Here is an 18,251-nt window from a genome sequence, read left to right on the forward strand (position 1 = left end):
TCATGGGTTTAATTATGTAAACATTCTGATATGCTTGCAGTTTTATGATCAATGATTTAATTAATTTTGAACTGATTTGGTATAGATTGTGAATCTGGCAGAATTCACTTATGAGTTATGGTATTTGAAGTAGTAATTGATTAATTGAGTTACTAGTGAATTTTTTTGTTTATTTTTTGAGACAGGGTGTTGCCATGTAGCCCAGGCTGGCCTCAAACTCAAGATCTCCTGCTTTAGCCTCCCAAGTGCTGGGATTAAAGGCATGCCCAGCTACTTATGTTTTTTATACATTTGATAACATTTTTCTTTTTCCTCTATGTTCTGGTTTATATCCAAAATTCTTGTTTCTAAAATATCTATGTTGTTTTTTGAGAAAAACAAACCCTGTGTCACCTTGAGGAAACAACATTATTTCTAACACAGTAAAAAGTATTTTTTCAGGCTGCCATTGTGGCTCGAGCTGTAAGAGTGCCTGCCTAGCAAGTGAATTGCCTTGAGCTCAAACCCTAGTGCCACCAAAAAAAAAAAAAAGTATTTGTTCATTTATTAGTAAACTCCTGGGTTGTGCTTCTCATATTAATTTTACTTAACTATATAAACTTATGATTTAAAACACCCACAGTAAACATTAAATTCATTACAAATACAGGGGCAATCCTACAACTTCCATAAAGCTATATCCCACAAGTTATCCCATAGGTTGGCTGGTTGGAGTCCAATCACTATTTCCTGAAAAAATACAGTGCTCTAAGTACTGATTAAAGTGAACAGCTCACTATCGAGTGCTTAAGATGTTGAATAAAATACCAGTGATATCACATGATTCTGTGCAATCACAATTGTTAGCAATTTCATTTGCCCATTGATAAGAAAATAAACTAATATAAGTTGAGGCCTCAATAATATATCCATGTAGCTTCTGGTATTGAACTGGGAGTAAATACTCTTGGGGAAATGCACTTTGTTAACTCTATTCTACTATACTTTTGCAGCATAATACTAATTGTTACTCCCTTATTTTCTGAATTGATGAGCAAAAGATGGGGAAAGAAGCTTGCAGGTTTGAGGGTCAGATTCCCTATTGTATTTAAGGACTGCTTTAAATTGAAGTTGATATTAAAACATAGTTTTGCTCCAGACTGGCAACTCTTTAACTACTAGCATACAAAGTAGAGTTAGGCCTAGGACCTGAGGTCATTGTATTTTGTCTAGAACATAGAATATAGTGTTAAGTTTTAAAAGACCAGATAGAAAGATCACTTGGAGCAGTGCTTCTGCACTTTAATGTGCATTAATGTCACCTGGGGACGTTGTTAAGCTGCAGATTTTGATTTCAGTGTGTCTAGGGCAGTGAGTGGCTTAAGACTCATTTCTGAAAAGTATCCAGGTAATGTCCATACTTTAATACCAAGGTCCTAGGACAAATTGGTGAGAAAGAGAAAAGCACCTGGAGGAATAACTGTTTATATGCTAGTAGATTCTTAGGTTGTGCTTTCAGTTAATGTGTAAATTTTGGAATTATAACAAGGACAAAAACAGAATGAGGGCACCAGGATAGGAGAGAGAGGGAAAGTATCTACACAATGCCATATACACAGTAGATGTTCAATAAATGTTTGTTAATGATTACTGGTTTTATATTTTTCAAAAATCATATCTTCAAATACTTGAATTGACCTATTGCACATCACAGCAAGTAGCATAGAGAAAAACAATGAAAATTTATCAAAACCATGTTTTTGTAAACTTAAATATGTAAACCCTGTTTGAGGTATGGAAGTGAGGTTTCTACCTTGGTTTCAGAGGACTGAAAATTTGTTTGTTATTTTATTTATATTTTTTCCTTGTCTTTTAAAAATAAGAGCTATAACACAATAAAAAGATCTTTAAAGTAAAGTCACCAAGTGGCTCAAAAATTATATAGGTACAGTTAAATAATTGGAGTTAGGTTCATTGCTGTTGACCATTAGTAAAGATTACAAGTTCCTGTACTGCCTTTTAGGATAGTTATTATACCTAGGTAACATCAATTCATTTTTTTTCAATATTTTGTTATTTCTTATAGCTAAATTTATTTTTCATTTGTTGTCAGCGTTATGTTTGGTGGAAGAAAAGTTTGGAGGTTTGGACAAAAGACCATCCATTTCCTATTGATATAGATTACATGATCAGTGATACACTAGAACTGCTAAGACCAAAGATCAAACTCTGTAATTCTCTGGAAGAATCCATCAGGCAGGTACACGACTTGGAACAAGAATTCTTAATAAAACTAGGTAAGCAATTAATTACAGAGAGAAAATGAAGATGATTGGGGCAGATTGTTTCTAGAATTTGCTTTATAATGTTACCAGTCAAGAGTTTTGCACTTGTGTACTTTCTATTTTTGATGTTGAGTGCTGCATAATAGTGTTAGGTAAGACCTGTTGTGTGCTTGGTTTCATTAAGTAATCTCAAATTGGACCAAAACAGTCAGACAGAACTTTAAGCAAGTAATAGTGATGGGAAAACAATCCTGTCAGCCTCTCTTAATTTTGAATCTTTGGTTGCTATTAAAACCTACTTTTTAATAAAAAAAACAACTCTCGCATATACAGGGTATGTTTTCAGCAAGCATTCTTTCCTGAAAATGTGCAGTCTGGAGACTGTTAGAAGAGAGTACCTGTTAGAAATTTGGAACTACTTTACATAATTTCAGACCACATTCACTGGCAGAGTTGCCTCTGTTTCTAAGATCTAGAGAAAAACTTGCCTCTTGTAGATTGTCTCTACTTCTTAGTGTCCTGAGGTATTCTGGGAGAAGAGGGAGCCCTTGAATAACTAACTCCTCCTAGGGACTGTAAGAACCCACTGGCTTTGTCAACAGAAATAATGGGTACAAGGTGTAGCCACACCAGTCTGATTTGCCTGCTGATAGCTCTTAGCATGTTTTATGCAGTACTTTCAAAGTGACATGTTTTCAGACTAAGCTACTATTTTATTTCCTGTCAGCACTTGATATATTCATGTCTCTCATTAGGGAATCTTCACCAGTTACACTCACTGTAAATTTATTGCATTGCATGTCTGAAGAGCCAGTTTTCATGGTGAAAATTTTATGGTTTTCTCCCCTCAAACTGTTTTTCTTTTACTGTACCCAGCATACTGATTGAGTAGATATTGACTTTTCCTCCTACTCAACTCATAAAGGTGTAGGTGACTCTTCTTGGATTTTGAACCTTCTCCCAGGATACCTAATTTCTTTTTTCTTTTCAGGTTTCTAATTGAATAAGTGACCATTTCAGGCAAAGTATTTATCGGTTTTTTTTTTTTTCCTTACTCTGTATGCTTTGAGACTAAGTTGTAGCTTGTTGCCCAGAAACTATCATGAGTAGTACCCTCTATATAGGGCTATGAGTAAATATTAGTGTGACATCACTGATATTGGTGGCGGTAAGAGGACAATCATGCTTTGTCTTTTGTCCGATTAAAGAGTAAAAGAACTTTGAACTTCTTATTAGGAGTCTGGAAAAGGGGACAGATAGGTCACTATTTATGAATGAAACTCTTAATGATGGCAGCAGTTACAATTAGTGTGTACCCAGGTCCTCTCCATTTTCCTACTGGCTTTAGAGTCTAAATATCAGAAGATGTATGCAGAAAATTCTGTTTTAAATTATATTTTAATTCTGTTGATAAACCATAAGATAATGTAGTATTGCCTTTGGTACAATAGAGATACTGTAGAGACACTGAGAACATTTTCTTAAACTCATTTTTAATATTATAAGTAGTAAATATTCATGGTAGTAATTTTGAAAAATACCAAGAAAACAAAACTCACCAATCCTCCATATAAAAGAAAAATCACTTAATATTTTGATGTGTGTTCTTTTAGAAATTTTTTCATGTGCTTTTTATAGTTTTATAACTGGATTGGTTCTACTTTACTATATTATGAAATTTTTTCCTGACATGAAATATACTTTTAAATCTTTGTTTTCTAATTGACTGTATTCCTTTGTTTGAATGTGTCATTATTATATAATCCCATTATTTAACTCTTAGGTTGTTTCCAGTTTTACATCACTATAAATAACATTCTTGTGTTATTTTCAAGTATATTTCCTCAAGACAAATAAATAATAATGCTAAGGCATTTTCTTTAAATTTAAGAATGAAACCAGAATGATGATAGGCAATATTATTTAATTCTAATTTGATGATCTAGACAATATTATAATTATAAGGAACAAAGTGAAAGGAGTGAATGTGAAAAAGAAAATTCCATACTAATAAAATGTACTTTAAAGCAAGAGAATGTGTTTGATAAATTATAAATAAACTCAGTAGGACAGAATTAAAAGCCCAGAAGTAGTTCCAATAAAATACAATTTTTATGGTGAACCTATGAGTCCTAAAAATAGAATAAGGGGCTTGCTGAGGTGGCTCAAGTGGTAGAGTGCCTGCCTAGAAACTGTGAGGCCCTGAATTCAAACCCCCAGTGCTGCCAAAGGAAAAAAAAGAATAAGATAAGGACAACCAGATGAGCCAGATGGATTAAAGTGTAAATATTTATTATTATTATTATTACTATTTTTTTGTGGCAGTGAGGTTTGAACTCAGGGCCTCATGCTTGTACTTTGTAGGCAAGGTTGCTTGGCCACTTGAGCCATACCCCAGCTTTTTTTGCTTTGGTTATTTTTGTGATAATTTATCACTTTATACCCAGGACAGCCTAGACCACCGTCCTCCTATTTATGCATCCCTTGGAGCTGGGATAGTGTGAACTTTTTCCCCTGTGACTGGCCTTGAACTTGGATCCTCCCAATCTCTATCTTTCAAGTAACTAGTATTATAGGTATGAGGCATGCACTTAGCCTAAATAATTAAAATCTAGTTATTGACCAGATATTGGAAGAATTGTTAATGTTCTAAAATTTTAAAATAATAAAACAGAAAAATGACTGATGTGGTGTTTAAAAATTTCATACAATAAGAAATCAATACAAAAGAAAAATCATTTCCAAGTTAGGTTATTACCACTTTTATATAAAGAGCACAGGCAAACTGATGATAAAATAGAACATTCCAACAGTTAACATATATAAATAAGAGAGGAGGTCTGGTGAATTGGCTCAAGTGGTAGAACACCCTGCCTAGCTAACACAAGGTCCTGAGTTCAAACCCCAGGATAAAAAAAATAAAGACACTAAATAAGGGAGGGCAGGAGAGTGGGTGTTTTTATTGAGCTCTGCTTGTTTTCTCAGAATAACCGAGGTATTGTTATTCACATTTGACAAATGAGTTAATTAAAGCACTGGGTTAACTGTTGAAGACAGTTCTGAATTCAAAGACCAGGCTGTTTCTTACTTGTGAGAAAAATGTTCAACTAAAGCAAAGAAATATAAATTTAAAAAAAAAGAAAAACACTCTGAAAGGAGGTAGTACAGTTTTTATCATCTGTTATGAGCAGGAATACTGAGGCACCAAGCAGCTCAAATCCAAGGAGAAATGTGTTTTAGTTTGTCCCCTTAAATATATGTCTAACATTTCAGTGATCTAAATTTTACTGACTGTATTTTCGTTTTGTTATTCATAAGTCCTTTATATGTTCATCTGCATTGTTTATTTTACATTGACTGTTTCCTAGGGGTCAGCTACTTTGATAATTCTTACATATTTTGCGAATGGAAGATATAATACGTATAAATTGTTTTTGCAGTACAAATGAAAATGTCTTAGAGATAGTATATATTTTCCTTTTTATATTGGAAGTATAGCTACCAAAGTTACTGATATATTATAGTTGTCCCCATGACACATATTGTAAGCAGCATCACAAAAATGCGAAGATGTTTCACACCATGTGAATTTACCACCACATTGGTATTTTTTTTAATTGAAAATGCTTAGCTCATAAACTACTGACTTCACATCATTTGCTTTTGCTAACTAACAAATATTTTGCTTTATAAAGCCCAAATAAATGTTGTTTGTAGCTATGAAAGCTAGTATGTGACAAGTAGAAGATGTTTAAGTTAATAATCTCACAATCTGAAATACCAAATTTTATTCTCAATATTATTTCCCTTTTAAAGTAGAACCCTCTGGGCTGGGGTGTGGTGGTGCACATGTGTAATCCCAGCTACTCAGAAGTCAGAGATCTAGGAGAATTGCAGTTTGAAGCCAGCCTGTGCAAAACGTTAACAAGACCCCCATTTCAACCAATAAAAATTGGGCATGGTAGTTCACGTCTATAATTCCAGCTACTGGGAGGCAGTAGGAATTGTGGTCTGAGGCCAGCCCTGGGTAAAAGCACAAGACCCTATCTGAAAGAATAAAGCAAACAAATAAATAAGAACGAGGCCATCACACACACACACATACACACACACAAGGGTACTACTAATAATAGAGATCTCTACTAGCTTCATCCATTGTAATTTTTGTTCTTCTTTCCAAACTGAACTACACACTTTACTGCTTCCATATTTTTGTCAGTTGCTTGACTTAAGGTACTGGAGTAAATTTTTACTTGTATTGATTGGCCTGGTTATTGAAACTCTGAGCTTCCATATTCATAAAATGATAGGGTTAAATCACATCATCATTAAAATTTCTTAACTGCTCTAATTCTCTTAAGAGTCTGTATATGAACAAGTATTTACTAAACACCTGCTGTGTATGCATCAATATATGGCTTCTGTTAAGTTTCACTTATATAAGACAAATTCTTTGTCCTCAAGGATCTTATTTTATGTCACATTATGAAGTCATTAGAAAAACAGTGATGTAGCGTAGCATCTGATGTAAAGTGCTGTGACAGTTTCTCCGCAGGCTGTGGGAGCAAGCAAGATTGAAGTGCTCAGTGACAGTTTTTAACAGTAGGTGAAACTTACCTCACACTTGTGGAACAGATGGGATTTAAAGTACATACTGAAGGGTGTTCTGTTTTGAGAATATCAGTGAGCGAGGCCTCAGGGCAGGGTACTCTGTGACAGGCAGTGTGTGAGCCAATTAGAATGCTTAAGAGAGAGTAGCAGGAAACAGTTGGATTAGATGAGGCCAAATTCTGTGCATCTGAAGAGGAGAGAGAGTGGGTTGAAATTCAAATCACAATAAAGGACTGGCTGGTTGATGAGAGATGGGATGGACATGAGGAAGATGATGCAAATTTAGGCCAGGAAGTTTCCTGAGGAAGAGAATGCAGTTCAAGACAAAAATTAAACGGCATGGTAACAAAGCTTCTGTGTCTTTATGCCTCCTTCCCCTTTTTAGTTTGCAGACATTCAGATTAAGGGCCAAAAATAATTTCTCCATTAATAAGTGACATGATTTTATATTTTTGAGATTTTAGAGCTTCTTCAGTAGAATGTAGTTGAGCCTGTATACGTATGTCTGAACTAAAACTCATGTGATTATGTTTTTCCTTTAATTCATCTGAAGCTGAGATTAAGCAGGATAATCTATAAGTATTTGAAACTATAAGAAAAAAGTAGATATATACATACTCATTATTTTCCTTTTTGCTAGAAGTTAGGAAATGTATAGTGCTCCTTTGTTGAAATGGGTCTGAACATTTAGCTCTTTAAATGTTTCTCCCAGAAGTTTTCAATTCTGATTTTTTTATTATTGTTCTGGAAAAATGGCTTTTGATTCTTTCTCAGTTTATACATTTAAATTAAGTAGTAAAATATAGGAAAGTAGCCTTTATATTTTTTTATGTATTTTTTCATCTTTTTCTTCTTTCAAGGCTTAGTAAATGACAAAGAGTCCAAAGATTCTATGACAGAAGGGGAAAATCTTGAAGAGGATGAAGAAGAAGAAGAAGGGGGAGCCGAAACAGAAGAACAGTCTGGAAATGAAAGTGAAGTAAACGAAGCAGAAGAAGAGGTGATGACTTTTATTTATACACATAGGCACATGTGTACAAGAGTTACTTTGATTGAGTCAAGATTTTGTTTGTTTTTAGACAGGCTCGCTGTATAGCCTAGGTGTGTCTCAAACTCAGTCATCCTGCCTCCACCTCCATGTACTGGAATTACGGTTGTGAACCACCATGCCCAGAAAGCCAGGATTTTGTTAGTACATAAATAAGATCTCCCCCCGCCTTAATTTTATTGTAGAAAATGTAACAGAAATGTATATTTCTGTTCTAAAACTCTTTGAGAGTTTTTACAGAAAAAATAAAAGACCTATATAGCATTTTTATTTAATTGATAAATAGAAGAAAAATATTGTTTGATCTCCTGTATATCTTAATCTCACCATTGAATGTGAACTTTAAACCAGAAACATAGCAGTTCATTGGTTTCCATATATGTGTAAGTTACTGGAATTATGACTTGGTGAATATTATATTTTTGTGTTCTTTGCATGCTTAAAGCATTTAGGATAGTGTGATAATTTAGAAATATGATTTTTAAATGTTAAAAAAATTATCATATTTAAGTGTTTGGGGAATTGAAGTTTAAAGTTTTGACTTGTTTAAATGAAATTAAATATTTAGAGAATGTGAGTTGTTCGGCTCAGAGCATGACTCAAGTGGCCTAGTATACACAAAGCCCTGGGTTTAATGCCCACTACTGCAAAAGAAAGACAGAAAATGTGAGGTGGTCAGTGTTTAAAGGAATATTAATTGTTCAGAGTACACGCAAGATTCATGAAGTAGGTTTTTTAAAACTGGATTTAGAGTTGAAGAAAAAAAGACCTGTGATTTAAAGGCAATAAAACTTTCCACACTTAGAAGTAAAACTCCTTTATCCTTCCAGGTCTGTGCACTGTTAGTGAACATTCTGGTAGGATTTGATTACACAGAAAATAACGTTGCTGTTAGTCAAAAATGAATGGTTTTTAAAAGGCAGTATGGGCAGCAATGTGTGGCTTTTATAATTGGTTAGTATTTATAGGCAGTAGACATATACTTTTAGGTATTTATGTTATTTGCTACTACCGTCTCTTTCTAACCTTAGAACTCCCTTAAAGTAAATTTTTAAAAAATCAATAAAAAATTAAAACTGGAATGTTTCTGTAATTGGTTTTAGCATAATAAATGGGCATTATATTGATTTGTCTTCAAAATGAGATTGTCATAGAAACATTCTGTAATACAACTTATATTTGTTATTATTTTATAACAAAGGAAAATGAGAATGTATTTCCCTTTTATATTTTCAGACTAATCTTATGATTGTCTTTGGGTTTTTCTGCTGCACTAATTAGATGAACAGGACCTAATAAATTCAACATCCTCAGTAAATGTGACATTAAAGAGAACTAATTTTCTTATAAATTTCTTATTTGAAGAGTTGTGTGGGCTTTTTTCCCCTCTAAATGCGTTTCCTTGTTTTCAAAGTTGAACTTCATAATTTTGACAGTTTTTTTAACTATTAATTATGTTTCCAGTTGAAAAGTGAATAATGTACACCATATATGTGTGTTTGCTGAGAATAAATGCAAACAAAATATTCATTTGGAGGAGCTATTTATGCTTGTGCCTGGGAGGAGTGAAAGTTTATGTTGAGGGTAATGAGATTAGAATAGTTTGCTTCACTTTCCATTCCAAGATCTGTTCCCATGACTATTCCTGCCCCCAAACATAAGAAGTTTATTGAAGAAGAAAGATGTGTTATGAAGTAATAAATGTAATGAAAGATATTCTACAACTTTTTACTCCAATGAAGAATAAAAAGACTAGATTTCAACTCTTAAAAAAAGAAAAAAACTTGGGGCTGAGGATGTAGCTCAGTGGTAGAGTACGTTTAGCATACATAAGGCCCTGGGTTCAATTCCCTGCCTCTATCACCACTCCCCAAAAAAGCTATGATTCTGTTGTCATCTCATTCCCAACTTTTTAAAGCTGTATATGACTTAGCACCTACCAAGCAGAATATTTTCTTCTAAATATCAGCTATCTAACTCAAAGGTAACTGTTTAAAGATTTAGTAAATGTTCTAATTAGAGTAAAACTAGTTTTCTGCAGGACTTACATAATTTATCAACAGAAAGTATAAGAGTCATTATAATGGTAGCAGTAATAGTTATTTATTGAGCATTTATTATTCATGGTCACTGTCCTAAGCATGTATTTATTATATTACTCTTTCTCATACCACCTTTGAAATGAGAGAAACTTCACAGATTAAATAGTTTGCCCAAGATCTCAGAGCAGCAGAGAAGAGTAAGAGGGGCAGAGCTGGCGTTTGAGGTTGGGCATTTGGTCTTTTGCTGTGCTGCCCTTCTCACCCTAGCCAGCTCAGACTTTGAAGTCCATTAACAACCACTTGCTAATCCTACCCATTATGTAGGGATTAGGACAAATGCAATTCTTTTTCTTGTTTGTTTGGGTTTTGGCAGAACCAGAGTTTGAACACAGGGCCTTGAGCTTGCTATGCCCCAGCCAGGACAAATGCAATTCTTATTCAACATTTTATCTTGAAATATTAATGCAGTTTATACAGTTTGCTCTCAGCGTCTGTGAATTTAACCAACCATTGGTCAGAAATATTCAGGGAAAATAATTCCATTTGTATTGAGTTTGTGCAGACATTTTTGATTATCATTATTTCCTGAACAATTCTGTATAACAACTAATTTAAGTTGTATTATGTATTTTTAAGTAATCTTGAGATAATTTAAAGTATATTGGGAGGATGTGAATAGGTTATATGCAAACACTACATCATTTTATTTAAGGGACTTCAGCATGTATGAATTTTAATATCCACAGGGGTTGTGGAACCCACCTCCCTTAGATACCAAGAGGCAGCTGTATTTTCTAAGTAATAGAAAAAAATATAAGAGGGGAAGTTTAATGTGTTTTAATTTAGCTTCTTAATAGGAATATCTTTTAAGTGTTAAGAAATCACTCCTTTTTTTCAAGCATCTTTTTCAAACTTAATATTGTATTGTAGAATTATCTCAAGAAAATTAATGCATTTGGGGAAAAAAAGTTTATATGTTTGTGCTTTTCCGAATTCTTCCACTTTAGGGACTCTTAAAAAAATGTCCAGATGGCTGGGCACCAGAGGCTCATGCCTATAATCCGCTACTCAGAGGGCAGCGATCAGGAGGATCATGGTTCAAAGCCAGCCCAGGCAAATAGTTCATGAGACCCTATCTCGAAAATACCCATAACAAAAAGGGCTGGTGGAATGGCTCAAGGTGAAGACCCTGAGGTTCAAGCCCCAGTACTGCAAAAAAAAAAAAAAAGTCCAAATGTCTATAGTAAGCAAAAATGCAGTGAGGGTTTTGGGATTAATTGCCACATACACTAACAATATTATAAATTTAAATCAGTGTTTTAGGAGTTATTTCTCAGTTACTTTGGCACAATGAGAAGCAGCTAGGTTTAGCACAGTGTTGTTTTATTTTATTTTGTTTTATTTTGTTTTTGTGGGACTGGGGTTTGAACCCAAGGCTTTGTGTTTGCAAAGCAGCACTCTACCACTTGAGCCATACTTCCTATCAGTGTAGTAGAATTTTAGAAAAACTTTTTATTTTTTGCAATAAAAGGGAATGTCTAGCGTATGTTAGACAAGCGCTCTACCTCTTGAGCCAAGCCCCGGCCCTTTTGTTTGTATTTTGTTTTTGAGATAAAGTCTCACTATCTTTGCTAGGGCTGGGGTACAAACACGCTATCCTCCTGTCTTTACCTCCTGAGTAGCTGGGATTGTAGGTGTGTACTGCTGAGCCTTGCTTAAAATTATTTTTATTGACACGTTTCTGCATATTTGTGTGGTATAGAATGATAATTTTATATACCTGTATACAAAGTATAATGATAATAATAATCAGGGTGGTTAGCGTTTCTATCTCCTCAAACATTAATCATTTCTGTGTGTTTAGAAGATAGTGGAGTGTTCAACTCTGCCATCAAAAAGAATGGAATCTTGTCATGTGCACCAACATGAGCAATTGAAGGGTATCATGTTAAATAAGCCAGGCACAGAAAGACAAATTCCACATTGTCATTCATCTGTGGAGCTAATAAAAATGGATCTCATAGAGATCATAGTGGAGGAGTCACTGGAGTGGGAGGGAGGAGCGCATTTGGTAGTGTGGTTTTTAAATACACTTTTTATGGAACTCCTTTATGGTGGGTTGTGTTTTGGGGTGGGAGGATAAAGAGATGGAACGCCACTGTATGGTTTGCACCCCTGATCAGTCCGTAGATTCTCTGTATTTTCTGTTTGAAAAGGAGTTTCACCTGATGGAAGGGGAGTTGGGGAATAACAGGGAAAGTAGTGACCAAAAGCCACTGCTTAGGGAGGCAGAATACCTTGCTCTTCTGTTTAATGGAAGTGATTCATTTTTCTGAGCCTTGATTTTCATATATGAAAAATGGGAATGATAAAATTTACTCTTCCATCTTTCGAATTAGGTAGTAAAACAAAATTAAGTATGTGAGAACACCTACCAAACTGAACCACTGTATAAGATGTGGTGCTATATCATTGCTTTCTGCTGATAAATGTTGTTGAATTTGAACTTTGCAGAGTTAGGTGGGTATTACAGCACTATAGTGAGTAATTTGGTCTTGGGAGATTAGTTTCAGAGGAAAGAAATATAAGAGGTTCAGTAAACTCCTTTCTTGTGGAATTCCATTCCAGGAAGTTTCTACAGCAGATCTCTGTATTAATAGATCAGTGAATGATAATGCGATGGGTTTTTAGGCTGAAACTGGACAATAATGACTAATCATAGACAGTTAAAGTCTTTTTAAGTCATGCAAAGTGTCGTAACCCTTTTTAAAACCTGTTTAAAATTCTGTTTTAATCTTCTATTCATTTGAAAAAATTTCAGGAGGGTTCTGATAATGATGATGATGAAGGAGAAGAAGAGGAGGAGGAGAATACAGATTACCTTACAGATTCCAATAAAGAGAATGAAACCGATGAAGAGAATACGGTATGTATGGCTGAAATTTTTCCTTTTAAAATTGTGCTATTTTCATAGTATTTAAATTTTAGGCACTGAAGTTTTTCTTTTGATATGGAAAATACCTCTGGGAATTCAGTTTCAATTTATTTTCCTACACATTCTCTTTATTAATAAGTTCTTTTAACATTTAGTAAGGTTTTATATTTCACTCACTTATTCCTTGGTTATGTTGAACACATTATCCATGCAAAAGGTTGTGTCATATGAAACATTACAGTTGAAATTTCTGGTCTGATTTTGTTTGTTTTGTTTTAATAAGGAGGTAATGATTAAAGGAGGTGGACTTAAGCATGTACCTTGTGTAGAAGATGAGGACTTCATTCAAGCTCTGGATAAAATGATGCTAGAAAATCTTCAGGTATTAAGTATGCCTTTACTTTGAAGACTCTTTTGAACATAAAACACTGCAGCACATCTAAATCTGGTTGATATTAGGGTCTCTATTTAAACACGTACTTCTACAGCAGCTTTTTCTAATGTACCCAGCTTACAGCCACCAATACTTCCTGTGCCCCAGATACTGATTTATACTGTTCTTTTAGGTAGAGTACGAGAAAATGCAGTAAATACAAGGCTTATTAGAACAGAGTCATTTCAACATGCCCATCTTTTTCTTTCTTAAAACTGTGTCATTATTTCTAAGTTCCTTGCAATTTAGAAGCCAAACTCTACAGATGATGAACAGTTGGGGACATTGAATCTAGGAATTCTTACATTAATTTTTATTTGAATAATTCCTATGTGAATGGAGAATGTGGGGTAATACTTAGAGATATGTTAACTTTTCATGTATTCATACCATTAAACACTAGATTTTATATAAAACTCTTATCTAGCAGGGGTGTGTGTGTGTGAGTGTGTGTGTGTGTGTTTGTGTGGTGCTGGGGGCTGAACCCAGCACCTTGCACATATTAGGTAAGCCCTTTACCACTCAGCTGTATCCCCAACTCTTTGTAGAACTTTTTTTAAATATCACAGTAAGAGAAAATGAAACCGTTCACTTAAACTTTTATCTCATATGAGTTAGTAGCCATTGATAGAGCCATTTATTTGTTTGGTAACTATTTATTTAACATCTACTGTGTGACTAGCAGTGTACAACAGGCGAAGTATAATGTAGTAAATAAAAGAGACATTGTTCCTATTCTTAGGGAAGGTGGATATTTAACAACCAACCAAATGTAATTTCACATTATGATTGTTGAGAATAGTAGTATGCTTAGTATGCTTTGGTTACTAGAAAGAGAAGAGCTTTCTTTAGATGGGGCATTGGGGAAGGCATTTCTTTGGTTATAACTTTGTATAGGACAGGTAAAGTGTACCCATCCAGGTGAAAAATTAGAGGAATGTGGAACAATGTGTCAAAGGTCCTGAGGCAGAAAATAATTTGTTGTATTTGAAAAATAAGACTAATGTTAATAACAACATAATCTATAGGAGGATGGAACAGCACAGCATAAGGATGGAGAATTATACGGGAACCCCTGGGAGGACAAGTGTTAGGTAGAGGTGGGCAAGACCAAAAAGCAGAGAGCCTGAGTTAAAGGCTATTGTGGCAGTCCAGATGGGAGGACAATGGAAGTATATTTAAAAGCTCTTTAGGAAGTAGAATGAACTGGATTTATTTGGGGATTGATTACTATGGGTATGTAGATGTGTTAGTTAGCTGTGACAAATTTCTGAGAAACAACTTAAGGGAGGACAGATTTATTTTGGCTCAGAGTTTCCATCCATGGGCTGACTTCATTGGGGAGAAAGGGCATGATGGACAAAAGCTGTCCACCTCATAGCAGCCAGCAAACAGAGTAGACAAGAAGGGGCCAGGGACAAGGTACAGTCTCCAAGGACATGCTTCCAGGGACCTTCAGAAGGGGCCAGGGACAAGGTACAGTCTCCAAGGACATGCTTCCAGGGACCTTCTTCCTCCAGTCAAACCTTTCATCTCTATATAAAATACCTTAGAGAACAATTTAAAGGGCAGAAAGATGTATTTTAGCTGGATTCATGGTTTTGGACCTGAGGTGAGACAGAATATTCATGGCAATGGGAGCATATAGTTAAGATGGCTCACCTCATGATCTCCAGGAAACAGAGACTGATAGGAAGGAGCCAGGCTCAAGACACTCTTCAGAGGCACACCCCAGTGTCCTTCCTCTTTTCAGGCTCCACTTCCTAAAATTCCTAGCACTTCACAGTATAATGATAGTGGGACCAAGCTTTTTAACACATGCTTCTGTGGGGGCTTTTTTAAAAATTTTTTTGTGGGACTGGGGTTTGAACTCAGGGTTTTGTGTTTGCAAAGCAGTCACTGTACTGCTTGAGCCACACCTCCAGTCCATTTTGCTCTGGTTATTTTGGAGATTGGGGGTCTCAGGAACTATTTGCCTGGGCTGGCCTCAGGCAGAGATCCTCCTGATCTCAGCCTCCCTGGGATAACAGGTATGAGCCATCGGTGCTACATTTCATTTCATATGAGAATTTTGTTTGCTAGGAGAAGAGATGAATTTAGAATGAATAAAAGTTTGGCACAGGAATAGCTAAAGCAATGAAACATTGGAGAGTCCAAATAGACCTAGAACATGGCAATTTAATAATGCAGTAAAGATGACATTTCCAGTTAGAGGGAAATGCTTAATAATAAAAGTAAAGCTAGATTCAACAAATGGTCAGTAAACAAAAATAAATGTAAATTTCAATTTTACTTCCACATCAGAATTAATAACAAACCTATCAAAGATTGTTGGGGTCTTCATCAAGTGCTTTTTTCATGTTTTGTTCCCACAGTGCTATCTAGTACTGTTAGTAGTCCCATTATTAAAAACTTCGGCTTTGGAAGGCTAGAGTCTTGTTTAAGACCAGTGCTAGTGGGTATAGAATCTGGTTTTGTTTATTTATTTATTTATTTAGTGATGATAGAGATCAGACCCAGGGCATTATGCATGCTAAGCAAGTGCTCTGCTTCTGAGCTTCACCCAGCCCCTGGAACATGCTTTGAAACACTTTGTTCTGTTGTCTTACATCACAGAAGGCCACAACAATCTTAAAGAAATAATAAGCCAGGAAAAACTGTAAACTATAAACAGAGGGATAACACCTCTACTATAGCAAGAGATCCTTCAAGCCAATGAGAAAAGATGAATGACCCAGTTTTTTTCTCATTTGCATTTATTTTATGCTGAATTGATTCCCATGCCATAAGTTTCTGTTTCTTCAGTTTCTTCTGGGAAATCTGTACAGCCTCTTCTTCTGGTTTAGGAACAATTAGTTCCTTCTCAGTGAGGATCATCTCCAAGTAGCAGGGGGAGCCTCTGTATGAGTTAATCTGATATGAGATCTGTAATGCAGCAGCACATCTTGGGTGCTTTGTTCACCTGGATATGTTCAGTGATCAGAGAATCCATATCTAAGCATTGCAGCAAAAAATACAACACTCTTTTTGGGCCACTGACCTTGTGCCTAGCACCACTGTTTGGCTTGGGCACACCTACCAGCTCTACCATTGTAATGCCAGAATGGCACACTTTGCTTCTTTAAAGTGGCATCTGTCAGATATTTGGTGGCTTTCCAGATATATATACTCTTTATGGCTTGGGCAGTTTCTCAGATGCTCTTAAAGTATTTGAAGATCTGAATCTTTTTTCAGGGAGTGGGGATGGGGGGGATACTGGGGTTTGAACTCAGGGCCTCACACTTGCTGGGCAGGCATTCTACCAATTGAGCCACTCCTCCAGCCCAAGATTTGAACCTCTTGATCTACATGATTTTGTGGGAATTTCTGAGTTAACAAAGTAAGAAACCAGTTTCACAGGTCACTTCAAGCCATTTACAGGAAGAAGCAATTCAATTTTTTTTATGGCATTAAAAGTTATAGGCAAAATCATGCTTAAACTCACTGGTAATTAGAAGATAGTCAAAGTAAAATTACCCTTTTTCACTTACCAGACCATCAGATATTAGGAGTTACAAAGTGATAATATCCAATGTGGTTTTATAATTTAGTAATTGTGAATAATTCAAGCCTTTGAAGGGGTGTGGACAAGGATAGGAATTTAGTAAAACTACCAAATGGATCTGCCATTTGGTCTAAAATTCAACTCTAAGTTAGTAATTCTCTTCATAAAGTCGAATATACAAATAGGTATATTTTATTTGTAATAGAAAAAATCCTAGTGTCTATCAATAGAGGATCAATTAAATAATAAGGGCATATGCATATAATTAGCTCTGTATGTACATACTCAATAGAAAGATGCTTAAGATTAGAACTAAAAGGAAGAAAAATACTTATGTTTAGTATAGAACAGTATGCCTAGCAGTGGTTGCTTATGTTTGTATGTGCTTATTAACATGTACAAGAGAAAAACCTGAAACAACATATTACATTGTTTAACTGTTGCATGTTGGGGTGGAGCAGAGAGAGGTAAGCTGGAGGAATTAGTACAGACATGGATGCATTTTTATATTTCAAAGAGAATATGTTAATTTTATAATTGAGAATAGGAGATACTTCTCCAGTCAAGATTTCTCTAGCATACCCCTTTCCCATGCCTAGGAAACATGAGACCCTGAGATCATTTCCCAATAGCATCAGAAAAAAAGAAAAAAAAACTCCACAAAAACAATACCTTATGCCGTTTTGCATGATTTACAAGTCTCTTGAATGAAGTCAGTATCAAAAAACTATTTAAAATGATAAAAGAGCAGTCAAGATTTCTGAGGCCTTTCAACATTACCTGCCTAGCTTTGAGGAATCATTCTGCTCCATTCATCAGGACATAGACAATTATGTGACGTTCCTGAATATGCCATACTGTTTCATGTCCTTGCTTTTGCACCTGTTCGTTCCCTGCCTAAAGTCCCTCTGTGTCCCCAAAACTATTGTTTCACCATCTGCTTGGGAAAAAGTCTTAATGAACACTCTAGCATTCTCAAATGTCCTATTTCTAAGTCACCCTTTCATGAAATCTCTGTACCCACCTGTTCCCAGCCAAACCAGATAACAACTCAGTCTTCTCTGTACATGTGATACACACATCCCATGTATTGTAATTTATATCTTATCTTACTTAACAAGTCTATGAGTTTTTTGAGAGTAGACTAATTTTACTTTGTCCAAGTCTAAGACAATATAAGTCTTCAGTGAAGGTTCAGTTAATTAATTGCTTGCAAAATTCAGTGTAAGTAGTAAAGATACTGATAGTACTAACCAAGAAACTATGTGAACGGTTATAGATTCCACTCATTCTTGAATATTCATTGAGCATGTGCTGTGTGTAAAGTACTGCTAGAGTGAATGCTGGCAAAAGGAAATACAGTGGTGAGTCCCC

The 18,251-nt window shown here is 35.3% G+C and overlaps 1 protein-coding gene across 3 annotated transcripts in view; it reads left to right on the plus strand.

The window, feature by feature from the left end:
* Positions 1-18,251, plus strand: part of Upf2 (UPF2 regulator of nonsense mediated mRNA decay) — a 123,560-nt gene that overhangs the window by 68,617 nt on the left and 36,692 nt on the right. For all 3 annotated transcript variants that reach the window (XM_074056652.1, XM_020177095.2, XM_074056653.1), the window contains exons 15-18: positions 2,093-2,276; positions 7,736-7,875; positions 12,787-12,891; positions 13,184-13,282. In XM_074056652.1, coding sequence (XP_073912753.1) covers positions 2,093-2,276; positions 7,736-7,875; positions 12,787-12,891; positions 13,184-13,282 — 528 coding nt within the window. The remainder of the gene's footprint in view (positions 1-2,092; positions 2,277-7,735; positions 7,876-12,786; positions 12,892-13,183; positions 13,283-18,251) is intronic.

Source organism: Castor canadensis, chromosome 15, assembly GCF_047511655.1.
Source record: "Castor canadensis chromosome 15, mCasCan1.hap1v2, whole genome shotgun sequence".
NCBI classification, from domain to species: Eukaryota; Metazoa; Chordata; class Mammalia; order Rodentia; family Castoridae; genus Castor; species Castor canadensis.